Here is a 13,502-nt window from a genome sequence, read left to right as displayed (position 1 = left end):
TGTGTATACACATGCACACATGCACAAACATATGTATGCATAAATATGTATTTATAGATATTGATACATATGTATTACGAATAATATCTAAATATGAGTATATATTTTTTTTACTGACATATTTGTTATCTATATTTTTATGTACAAGTACACACAACCATAGTAACACCATATATATGCATGTGTGTGTGTATATATATACATAGGAACATATGGATAAGTGTGTATATATATATATGTATGTGTACATATATGCATATATATTTGTATGAATGTATACACTCACACACGTGTGTGTGTATGTAAGTTTGCTTGTATAAGTGTAGTTTGGGTGTGATTGTTTAAGAAATTAGTCTTGGAACCATAAGGTTCTGGGTTCAATCTCTTTGCCTTGCATCATTTTTATAGTTTCGGTATCTATGTCACTTAATTTGGTAGACAGAAGCTGAAAGAAGCCCAGTTATATGTTTGTGTGTGTCTGTACCTTATCTTGACATCCTGGATGGTTGTATATGAGCATGACCATCATACAAGCAAATTATTCATTTCCAGTCTTCTTTGATAGGCAAGTCTAGCCATGGGGAAATATTAACTTGCTTAGAAATAGGTGAAGGTTGGCAAGAGAAACAGTATCTAACCATAGAAAAATCTGCCTCAACAAATTTCGTCTGACCCATGCAACCACGGGAAATTGGAGGTTAAAACAATAATTGTAATGATTGTGATATATGTGTAATATATATATATATACATATATGTGTGTGTGTGTGTGTAGAAACATACACAGACAGACATTCACACACAGATGTTTATGCATCATTTTCATATAGATTTTTGCATTTATACATGTGTGTATTTTAAATATTATGCAACATATATACTTATTAATTATGATACATGTATTATGTATGAAATGCATGTAATTCGATGTTCATACATAATAAATGTACACAATGAATATTTATATACAACTAAGCACAATTGTTTTTGATTTTATACATCTTACGTATATTCATTTTTTGTCTCCATCTATCTGTGTATTCATTTCTTGATGTCCGTCTCTCTTTGTCTCCCCCTCTCTCTTTTCCTTTGTTTCTTCAAGAATAATAAGAGAAAGATTTTATGCAATGGCAAACGACAGTTGGAATCTGTCAACTTACATTTCTCAAATCACCACAAACCACTTTTATGGCTGATTTAATTTGTCTAGACATTATATTTTAGGATTATTTAGGATGATTTTCCCATATATCAAAAGGAAAAAGATTAAAATCCCAATTCCCCATCATGTCATCAGAGTTCTTGGAATAATTTAACCAAATACTAGCACTTTATTAGAAAGCGATAATTATGACGATAAGTCTGTTTGATGACGATGATGATTGTGATGATGATGAAAACTAATTAATGATTTTGAAATTTTGTTTCTGATAACAAATTTACAAAAGAAGTTGATTCCTTCCTTCTATCCTTACACCATGAGATGATGATTGAGTCCTAATGACTTCCTTGACTTGTGCTAGATGTTTACCATGAAATTCTCATGGAACTATACAAAGATGGCATTTCTGTTACAATCTTTTGAATATTTCTTATTTCTTTACCAGAAGAATATCAAAAACTGGGACAAACATTGCAAGACATGTTCCCTGATTCAGCACAAGCTTTGCTGAATTACCATCTTCTTAAAATCAATAATAATTATTTATAACCTTGACACAAAGCCAGCACTTTTGAAGGGAGGGTCTAGACAATTCCATTGATTGTAATACTTGACTGGTACTTTATTTTGTTGATTGTTGGAAGATAGAAAGCAAAGTTGACCTTTGTCAGGATTTGAATCTAGAATGCAAAGAGCTTGAAATAATACTGCAAGGGATTTCATCCAGCTTTCTAACAGTTTTCTCCAGGAATTGCATAAATTGTTTCTTATTCAGGTGCAAAACCAGCAAGGAGAGGCATTAATTAATTTCACTGACCTCTACTTCATTATTTTATTGACTCTAGCATGATGAAAGGCAAAGTTTACCTGAGTTGGATTTGAACTCAGAATGCAAAGAGCCAGAATTAGGTATTTAATCCAGCACTCTACTGATTCTGTTAATTCACTGAGTTAACAACAACAGCAGCAGCAGCAACAATAAGGAACATAAAAGGGGAACAGAGTGTCTGGTTGAGCTGTTACAAAATGTTTTCCCCATTGGCATGACTAGAATCATCAGGAAAGTATTAGTTGAAGAGAACAAATAGCATGGCACTGAAGGCAGCTGGTAGCAAGTCTACTACTCATGCAAGGTTCTAGGATTCCAACAACACCTGAGTTAAAAAAAAAAAAAAAATAATAATAATAACTCTTCTTAATGTTTGCTCAAGGCCAGCAATTTTAGCAGGGGACAGGATTAATCAATTACTTTGGCCTCAGTACTTGACTTGGGCTTTTGTTTATATACCCTAAAAGGATAAAAGCCAAAGTTGACCTTGGTGAGATTTGAACTAAGAACATAAAAATCAAGAAGAAAAACTGGTGAACACTTTGTCTAAGCACACTAACAATTCTGCCAGCTCACCATTTCAACCATAATAGTAGTAATAGTAATAATACTACTACTTGTACTGCTACTACTACTAATAATAATCATAATCGTGGCTTCAAATTTTGGCACAGGGTCAGCAGTTTTTGAGAGTGGAGAGGAAGCTGACTACATCAATACCTGTACTTGAATGGTAGTTATATTTTTGACTTTGACGGATGAAATGCAAAGTCAACTTTGGTCAAATTTAAACTCAGAATGTGAAAACGGATGAAACGACATTAAACAATGTGTCCAACATGTTTATCGTTCTGGTAGCGTGCCACCTTAATAATAATAATAATAATCCTTTCTACTAAAGGCACAAGACCAGAAATTTGGGGGAAGGGGATTAGTTGATTACATTGACCCCTCTTGTACTTATTTTATCAACTCTGAAAGGATGAAAGGCAATCCTGGCAGAGTTTGAGCTCAGACTGTAAAAACAGATGATTTATGCCACAAAGCATTTCGCCTGCCATGCTTATTATGCTTCTGCCTGCTCACCCACTTTAATAATAATAATAATAATAATAATAATTGTGCCAGCTCACCTACCACAATAATAATAATAGAAAAAAAGAAACATCTGTAACTTTAGAAACACCCTACAATCTAGATGTATTGCTAAAGTTGGCATTACTTGGAACTGCACACATATTGTGTAAAGTACTGTCTGTCTGAGGTCCTTGTTGTGACTTGACAGACAGTACAAACCTCCGGTAAACACAATATCTTCAATCAACAACTTCATGATATTGTTTACTGTATGACATCTATAATGATAATAATAACAATAACAGCAGTAATATTTGGAATAGCTCAGTGAGAAATGTAAGAATTCTTCTTTGCTTTCTCAGAGAAATTTTCTTTCTTTTTATCTGGCAAATAATAAATAGACTTCTATTCATTTCTTTGGGTTGCACTGTTTTCTAACAATATTAAAATCGTTCCCAATGACATTAGGGCTCTTTCGTGAGCCAACTGTTGTTCATACAGTTATAGTTTCTGCAAGAATACATACATGCATGTATTCTCTCACCATCACACACACACACACTCTCTCTCTCTTTCCATTTCTCTCTTTCATTCTTTAGTTTTATGTTGCTTTCTGACGTTAGACTGATTCCAAATATAAAGTCAGTTTCTTGACTAATGATACTTCATCTAACTTCTTAAGCTTTGTAACTTAATACAATATATTTGAGTACTTTCATAGGAAAATACCTTGTTTACATAAATTAGGATGTTAAACACGCGTTGTCTTCTACTACTACTATGATACATTATACATATGTATACCTCATTTTTGAAATACTTAGACTCTTCCTAGGCTGGCTTCTAACAGAGAAACACTGGTTAGTCTTGCATGTATGTGTGGGATTAGACATGTACATCTGTTTATATGTGTATGTAAGTACAATGTAGATAAATGCGTGTAAAGTTATTTATGATTATACAAACATATACATATCAATATAAATGCTAGTTAGTGTAAAGCTGACAGATATTAAGGATGAAATGCTTCACTTTTATGCTATCTGTCTATAATATTTCTATTCTGTAAAATAATATTATATATTTTGAGTTTATAACTACAACAGGTTAGGCTTTGATGTAGTATTATCCTTATTTTAACCATCATCGTTGTCATCACTGCTGTTGACATCACTGGCATCATCATCACCACTGTTGTTGTCACCATCGATGTCATCATCGTTGTATCATCATCATCATCACCATCATAACAAGAACTTTATCATCATTAACTTTGTAGAGCTGGTTTATCATCAAGAAGATAAAGCAATTCTGTTTGTTGTTCTTGTTACTGTCAGACATAAAATTACATTGATCTATTTTAAAAAGGAGAGACCTGGACTCTTTAAACATGGCTGAACAGATTAATGAATCAAAAAATCAAAAATAAAAGTAACATAAAAGGAGAAAGAAAAAAGAGCAACAATATAGGAATATATTGATTTGTTCTCATTGCATGATAAAATGAAAAGGAAAATGAAATATTGATGATAGTAATAATAATGATAATATTAATAATGATGATAATTATCATTATTATAATTATTATTATAAAATATTGATTTTAGTAATAATAAAATACTAATATTATTATTATGATAAAAATATAGATAATGACAACAACAACAACAATAATAATAATAATGATCATAATAATGTTAGTAAAATTTTTCCCTCCTCCTCTTATTGAATATGGACCATATATTTTTCAGAAATATATATAAAAAATAAAAAATGAAAAAGATGTAAATATGTTTTTGTGTCCTCATCCTTATAATTATCATTATTATTATTATAATCATCCTTATCATCATTATTATTATAATAATTATATACATATATATATATATATATATATAAGAATCAAATCCTCGTAGTTTGATAAAGTTGTTGAGGGCAACTTGAATGCCTGGCTTGTTGGTTATTTCAGAAAGTTTCTAAAAGAGACTTCATGGACACGCTAGTGGAGGCATGGTCATAGATATCCATTCTGCTGCCCATGGACTCTGTGCCCTTGTTTCCTTTGCCTGACCACTGGTGATGACCATATTTCCTAAATAAATAACGGCCCAGGAGGAAGCAGCCCACAAGAATAATGAGAATAAGCAGGGCGATGCACAACCAAATGTGGTTTGGATGTTTAAATCTGGAGGCTGTGTTTGGAAAAAAAAAAGAGAATGAAAGAAACATCATTGAGAAATTTCAACAGTAATAAAAATTATAACAGTAACCATAGAAACAATAACAAAAAAAACACAACTAACAATATTAATAACAAAAGTAATGTCATTTATAATAATAATAATAATAATAATAGTGGGACAGAAATAATTATTGTTTCTAAACTAGACAGAAATTCCCAAATTTCTGAGGAGAGGACACTCAATGATATCATTTTCTGTGCTTGGTTTTTTCTTTCTTTATTTTATTGAAGATGGAAAAACTCAGAATGTTAAGAACTGAAGCAAATACGACAATGGTTTTTAAATGAAATGTTTCTGCCACAAGCTACAGACCAGTTGTTTTCTGGTGCAGGGTTTAGTCTATTGAATCAACCCCAGAATCTCACTGGTACTTTATTTCATTGAATCTGTGGGGATGGGGGGTAAAGTTTGAGTTTGAGAGGATTTGAACTCAGATCATAAAGGGCCAAAACTGAATCACAAGATATTTTGCTCATTTTACCAATGATTCTGCCAAGTCGAACAATAAAAATAGCAACAACAATCCTTTCTACTATAGGCATAAAACCTGAAATTTGTGGGGAGGGGTTAAGTCAATTACATCGACCCAGTGCTCAACTGGTACTTATTTCATTGACCTCGAAAGGATGAAAATCAAAGTTGACCCTGGTAGAATTTGAACTCTGAACATAAAGCTGGATGAAATACTGCTAAGCATTTTGTTCAGCATAAGTTCTGCCAACTTGCCACCACCGTCACAAAGATGTCTAACATGAAAATTGAAGTTGGTAACAAGAATTTGAAAGAGAAATGGAGGAAACAAGAGAATACAACAATCATGAATAAGAATGTAAAAGAGATTATCAAGAAAATACCAAACAGGAAAGCCCTCGACCAGATGGCGTCCAGGGTTTCTGGTTCCCTAATCTCCCAAGTATACACCATTATATATGACTATCTTTTATTTTTCTGCATAGAAAATGGAACAGCAACATGGATGACAAAAGCAAGGGCAGTGTTGATACAGAAGGACAAAGAAAAGAGAGAGTAAGTCAGCAATTTTAGACCCATTAATTGCTTAATTATTTACTCTGGAAATGATTAATTTGTCTCATAGCAGATAATATTTTGGAAACAGAGAATCTATTGCCAGAGGAGTAAAATGGATGAAAAATGTAATCAAGGGAAACTGCTAAACTCCTGTTATGTATCCTCGTGTGGATCTGCCTTCCTGCTGCTGGATTGGAATACATCATTTTTCTTACTTTTCTCATTATGCATTTATTAACAATGACATTTTTGGAGGTTCTCTGTCCCTTTGCAATTGGAGGTTTCATGAATCTGAGGCATGTGATGTCACGTATTTCTAAATATTCTTCCTTGAGTGAGATTTCTTTACTGCTGATCACAGAAGTAGATGCAGTTTCTTTTCTGGTTTCGTTCTTGTTTTTGTTGTTAAGCGTTTTTCTTCAGTATCAGCAATTTGGTTCAAAGCAGACATCAAACTCTCTTTTCTTTAATGTCGTCTGTGGATACCACCATAGCTACAACTATAGTGTTACTCTTGAAGTCGATGCCTGGCACATTCATTTCTCTCTCTCTCTCTTTGTCTCTGTCTTTTCTCTCAGTTAAATTCCCTTTCACTTTCTGCATGTTATATTCATCCCTGGTGATTATTATGATTTCTTAACAGTTTACCATATGTTATAATAATAATGATAATAACGAGCTGGACCCGTGAAAAATTCACGGAAACATTAAAAATGTAAGCATCTGTAAACAGTGTACAGGTGCCATGAGAAATGTTTGTATATTATGACCGTCTGTCTTTACGTTCTGAGTTCAAATTCTGCCGAAGTCGACTTTGCCTTTCGTCCTTTGGAGAACGATAAATTAAGTACCAGTTGTGTACTGGCGTTGACCTAATCAACTGACCCCTTCCCCACAAAAATTTCAGGCCTAGAAAAATATATTGTGACAGTTACAAAATATAGAAAGAAGTGTAAAACCGATAACCGAATTACTATTTAACCTTAGAATACATCGGACATATTCTAAGAACCTCCTTGGTTTAGTGGAATGGAACGTTCTTCTGGTATTCTTTTATTCTTTTACTCGTTTCAGTCATTGTTATTCTTTTACTTGTTTTGACGGTGGCCATGCTGGAGCAGCCCCCTTTAGTCGAAGAAATTGACCCCTGGACTTATTCCCTGTAAGCCTGCTGCTTATTCTATCAATGTGGAAGAAGAAGAAAAAATAAACAACTATGATGATTTGAAGTGGGAAATAAGAAGGTTGTGGTCAATGAAGAGGGAGGATGCGATACCAATAGTAATTGGTGCACTTGGAAGTATCAACACTCAACTGCCAACATGGCTGAGAAAGATCGGTGCAAGTGTGAAGGTAGAACATCTACAAAAATCAGCATTGCTTTGAACTGCAAGAATTCTTCTCAGGATTGTTGAAGCATGACAAGTAAAACAAATGTCACCTTAGACTGCTGGCTGTGGACAGCTGACCCCCTTTCCATCATAGCAAGCAATATAATCTGTGAGATTTAATATAATAAAGGCCTGAAATTTACATCGCCCCCCCCTCCCCAATGTTTCACTGGTACATAATTTATCGACCTCGAAAGAATGAAAGGTGAAGTTGACCCCGATGGAACTTGAACTCAGAATATTGCGATGGGTGAAATACAGCTAAGCATTTCGACCAGCGTGCTACTGATTCTGCCAGCTCACTGTCTTTACTGCTACTACTAAGAAGAAATAGGGACTAACATAACAAAAATAAACGATTATGACAAGGATAACAATAACAACATCGTTAGCAACTGTAACTTAACAATCAGCATTGTATCAATATAAAAGGTAAGAACAACCACAACAATGAAAACAAAAAAAACAGAATAGGAAATATCTGAAAGCATTGTTTTAACTATATATATATATATATATATATTCAATTTAAAAGTGAGAGTTGCTGTCTGCTCCAGGTCATCTGTGAGTGGGCAGATCAATTATGGGAGTTGTCTCAACCTTAACTAATCCCTTCTTTAGATAATGCAAAGATAGCTTAGAATGTGTCTTTCTATTTCTTCAAAGGTTAGAAGACTAATGAAAAAATAGGTTGCTATTTCTAGCCAGCCACGTAGCAACACAGAAACCCGTTGTCTGCTTAGATTTGTTCCTCATTATGCATCTTTGACAGAAGTGGGAGCTCTGTCTAATTAGCTTATATGCAAGAGTTTTGCTGACGATTAATAATTACTAAGCTGAGCACAGAAACTCACCATATACAAAAGAATATACTCATTTTTCAATTTATCCCAATATATTTTCTGTAGAATTCAGAGCCAGTACTGTAAGTTATGACGTTTTGCATACAAATATGTCTTCTATGTAATTAACGCATTGGAAGATGCATTCATATACGGGTCCCTACATTAGCGGGAGCAAACGTTGCACGCAGGGATATTAAACAACTCCCTCAACCCGGGAAACATCTTAAATTCGAGGACTGAAGTCTTCGGACCCTCTTACACCACCGACTATTTCTATAGAAATCTTTGGATCTGCAATTTGACTGGGTGTATTCCGGATAGTTGTCTAAAAGAGACAATCCTTTGCGCTTCACCTTTCTCATTTGTGTGTTCAAAAACTAGCCACGAGGGATTTTCTCCTTCCATTTTGAAGAGAAGTTATTGGCCACCGTCCATTAGTATCTGACGTGGTATTTGTAAGGCCAAGCATTTTGTGGACGCGAAACCCTGCGTAACACTATGAACCGGCAATAACTACATAACTCTCTCTGTATCTATATAGTAAGAGGAGAGATATAATATCCAGGCAGATACCAAATTTCGTTACATTAAATACCAAGGTTGGTGCGGCTTTTGGTAAACTTCCTTTAACTCCCATTCTATGCTGCAGTTTATATCTTAGTTACTTAGAGTGTAAAGTACAATATTATGTATGTATGTATGTATGTATATGTGTGTGTACGCATATATATGTACAAGAATGTATGTATTTATATTCATAAAGTTATAAAAGTATCTTACACTGCAATTGTGTATGGTAAGATGCTAAAAAGCCCGTATGTTCTGCAGTAGAATTAGTATGGAAAACGACTAACATATCTCGGCTAGACGTTACAAATTTTGGTTGATCATCTCCGCACCATTTTCCTAGTAGAACGTCGTATTCTGTAGGCCCTGGAAATAGAAAGACGGATATAATATAAATATGATGGCCTCACATATGCAATATAGTGAGTTGATAAACTTACATAATCTTTACAATTAATAAACAGAATCGCCCTCATAAATATTCGAAATCAAGAAACAACAGTTAAAAGAATTACCTCCAGCAGTGTTAACTACATAAAGTTTTTGGTAAACAGACATGATGCAAAATCAATAAGTGAATCAATGATAGGGTTGGTTCAACTTATTCAGTTTCTTTCGCAAAGAAGGATGCTATACTTAGCTGGAAATACTCAGGAAGTGGCCTATATATATATATATATATATATATATATATATATATATATATATATATATATATATATATATATATATATATACACGTACGTACATACATGCATATGCATGCACACACATGTTTACATATAACACATAAAAGAGAGAAGATAAAATATACGAGAATTTATTATTAATCACGACAATTGTTTCGACACATCTAGTATCGATTCCTCTTGGGTGGGACACTCAACAACTGGTTAGGAGTATCCGGTGGTACAGATGTATCTAATCGGGTGAAAAATAAATAAATACAACTCGTTAAAATGACTGTTGCACAACGTAACTTTCTCGTGTATTCCACCTTCTGTCTTTCATTTGTTATATATCTAGCGATCACTCAAAGAGTGACCGTGCTTTACCAGTAAAGCTACATGGTGTAAACAATTCGTTTTATATATATATATATATATATATACACACACACACACACAATTGCAGCGTTGAAGGTGTTTATAAGCCATTTAAAATAACACACAAAAACCGTTAGATTCACTTCAACATTTAAATCTAATTTGTGTCAAAATATTTTCGTCGCGTTGAGACCGCGACCTGTTCCCTGACAAAATTCTGTGCAACACAGAATTTTGTCAAAGAGCAAAGACGAAGACAAAATAAACAAGCAAAATTTGTAAAGCGTTGGATTGTTCACCCACTAACAGGGAATGTGAGCTGGGTTTAGACAGATTAGTTTTATCCTGCCGATTCGCGTCGGGGTTCGGTGCGCTCACGCGTTGTTCGTCGCTGCCGCCGACGCTTCTGCCCGAGCCTAGGCGGGCGCCGGCAACGTCAACTCGGCTACGGCTATCCCGTCCAGTACGAGAAGAACTGCGGGATAAGAGCAACAGTTTGCGCGCTCGCTCGATAGAGCGGTGGTGCCAGGTTGCCTCTGAGCGATAACGGCTGAACGCCTCTAAGCCGAACCGTACGTCCGTACGTACGAACGAAAGAATGAACGAAGGAATGAACGAACGTACGTAAGAAAGATCTTACGAACGAATGAACTCACGTACGTACGTAAATACGAACGAACGAGCAAAAGACCGACCGAACGGACGAAGGTACAAACTAACGAACGAACGTACGTATGTACAAACGAATGAACGAACGAACGTACGTACGTACGTACGAACGAACGAACGAACGTACATACGAAAGAACGAACGAACGAACGATCGAACGTACGTACGTAAGAACGAATGAATGAACGAATGAACGTACGTACGAACGAACGAAGGAAAGAAAGAACGAACGAACGAACGTAACTTACATCCGTAAGTACCAACGAATGAACAAACGTACGTATGTACGTACGTACGGACGAACGAATGAACAAACGAACTAAAGAAAGAACGAATGAACAAACGAACTAAAGAAAGAACGAACGAACGTACGTACGAACGAAGGAACGTACGTACGTACGAGCAACCAAACGAATGTACGTACGTACGTACGTACGAACGAACGGATGAATGAAGAACGAATGTACGTACGTAACCAAGAACGAACGTACGTACGAACGAATAATCGAATGAACGAAAGAACGAACGAACGAACGTATAAACGTAGGCACGAAATATCGAACGAACGTACGTACGTACGAACGAAGGAAGGAAGGAAAGAACGAACGAATGAACGTTTGTACGTACGTACGTCCGGACGATGGAACGAACGAACGAACGTAGGTACGTCCGTACGAACGAACGAACGAACGGACGGAAGAACGAACGGTCGAACGAATGAACGAACGAACAAACGTACATACGAACGAACGTAAGCACGTACATACGTACGTAAGTACGAATGAACGAACGTACCTACGTACGTACGTAAGAATGACCGAATGAACGAACGGACGAACGTAGGTACGTACATACGAAAGAACGAACGTACGAACTACGAAGCGAGCGAACGAACGAAAACTCAAACGAACGAACGAACAAACGTACGTATGTACGTACGGACGGACGAACGAATGAATGAACGAACTAACTAAAGAACGAACGAACGAACGACCTTTCCTACGAACGAACGAAGGAATGTACGTACGTACGTGCGAAGAAACGAACGAACTTACGTACGAAGAAACGAACGAACGAACGAACCGATGAAGGAACGAAAGAATGAACGTACTAATGTACGTAAGAACGTACGTAACTAAGAACGAATGAACGAACATACGTAATAACGAACGTTCGTAATAACAAACGTACGTACGAACGAACTATCGAACGAATGAACTGACGTACGTACGTACCTAGGAACAAACGAACGAACGAACATAAGAACGAAGGAACGGACGAAGGTACAAATTAAAGAACGAACGTAGGTACGTACGAACAAAGCAACGAAAGAACGAACGTACGTACGTGCGAATGAACGTACGTACATACGAATGAACTATCGAACGAAACACGAACAAATGAACGAATGAACGAACGAAAGAACGAACGAAGGAAGGGACGAACAAAATAACGAACGAAAGAACGAAGGAATGAACGAACGAATGTACGACGTACGTACCAAAGAAAGAACGAACGAACATACGTAAGAAAGACTTACGAAAGAACGAACTCACGTTAGTACTTACGTACGTATGAATAAACGAAGGAACGAACAAACGAAGGTACAAACGAACGAACGAACAAAAGAACGATCGAATGAATGAACGAACGTACGTACGAACGAACGAACGTACGTAGGAACAAAAGAACGAACGTACGTAAGTACGAATGAACGAACGAACGTACGCACGTAAGAACGGACGAACGAATGAACAAACGAACGAACGAACGTACGTACGTACGTAAGAACGAATGAACGAACGAACGAACGAACGTACATACGTAATTACGAACGTACGAAGAAACGTACGTATGTACGTACGTACGGACGAACGAATGAACGAAAGAACGAACGGACGACCGTACCTACGCCCGAATGAAGGAACGAAAGAACGAACGTACGTACGTACGTGCAAATAAACGAACCAACGAACGAACGAACAAACGAACTAACGACCGAACGAACGAACGTAAGGGCGAACGAACGAACGTACGTACGTACGTATAAACTTAGGCACGAAATATCGAACGAACGTACGTACGTACGAAAGAACGTACGAAGGAAGGAACGAATGAACGTTTGTACGTACGTACGTCCGGACGATGGAACGAACGTAGGTACGCACGAAGGAAACTAACTAACGAACGAAACTAACGAACGGATGAAAGAACAAAAGAAGGAACAAACGAACGAAGGAAACAAACAAACGAACGTACATACGAATGACCGAACGAAAGACCGAACGTACGTACGTACGAATGAACTATCGAACGAAACAAACAAACGAACAAATGAACGACGAAACAAACAAACGAACAAATGAACGAACGAAAGAACGAACAAAGGAACGAACGAACAAAAGAACAAACGAACAAAAGGAAGAACGGACGAATGAACGTACGTACGTACGTACCAAAGAATGAACGAACGAACGAACGAACAAAAGACCGAACGAATGGACGAAAGTCCAAACGAACGAACGTACGTACGTTCGAATGAACGAACGAACGAACAAAATAACGATCGAACGAGCAAACGTACGTACGTACATACGTAATTACGAACGAACAAACGAACGAACGCACGTACGTACGTACGAAC

The 13,502-nt window shown here is 36.2% G+C and overlaps 1 protein-coding gene across 1 annotated transcript in view; it reads right to left on the bottom strand.

Annotated features, from left to right (window-relative positions):
* Nucleotides 1–33: 33 nt before the first annotated feature.
* Nucleotides 34–13,502, bottom strand: part of LOC106878242 (zinc metalloproteinase nas-39) — an 18,633-nt gene continuing 5,164 nt past the window's right edge. The window contains exons 2-3 of the mRNA XM_014927447.2: nucleotides 9,357–9,509; nucleotides 34–5,260 (exon numbers count right to left, since the gene is read on the bottom strand). Of these exons, the coding sequence (XP_014782933.1) occupies nucleotides 5,034–5,260; nucleotides 9,357–9,509 (380 nt within the window). The 3' untranslated portion in view covers nucleotides 34–5,033. The remainder of the gene's footprint in view (nucleotides 5,261–9,356; nucleotides 9,510–13,502) is intronic.

This window comes from Octopus bimaculoides, chromosome 13, assembly GCF_001194135.2.
Source record: "Octopus bimaculoides isolate UCB-OBI-ISO-001 chromosome 13, ASM119413v2, whole genome shotgun sequence".
NCBI lineage: Eukaryota > Metazoa > Mollusca > Cephalopoda > Octopoda > Octopodidae > Octopus > Octopus bimaculoides.
The sequence above is the reverse complement of the archived record's forward strand: the minus strand, read 5'-3'. Positions and strand labels throughout refer to the sequence as shown.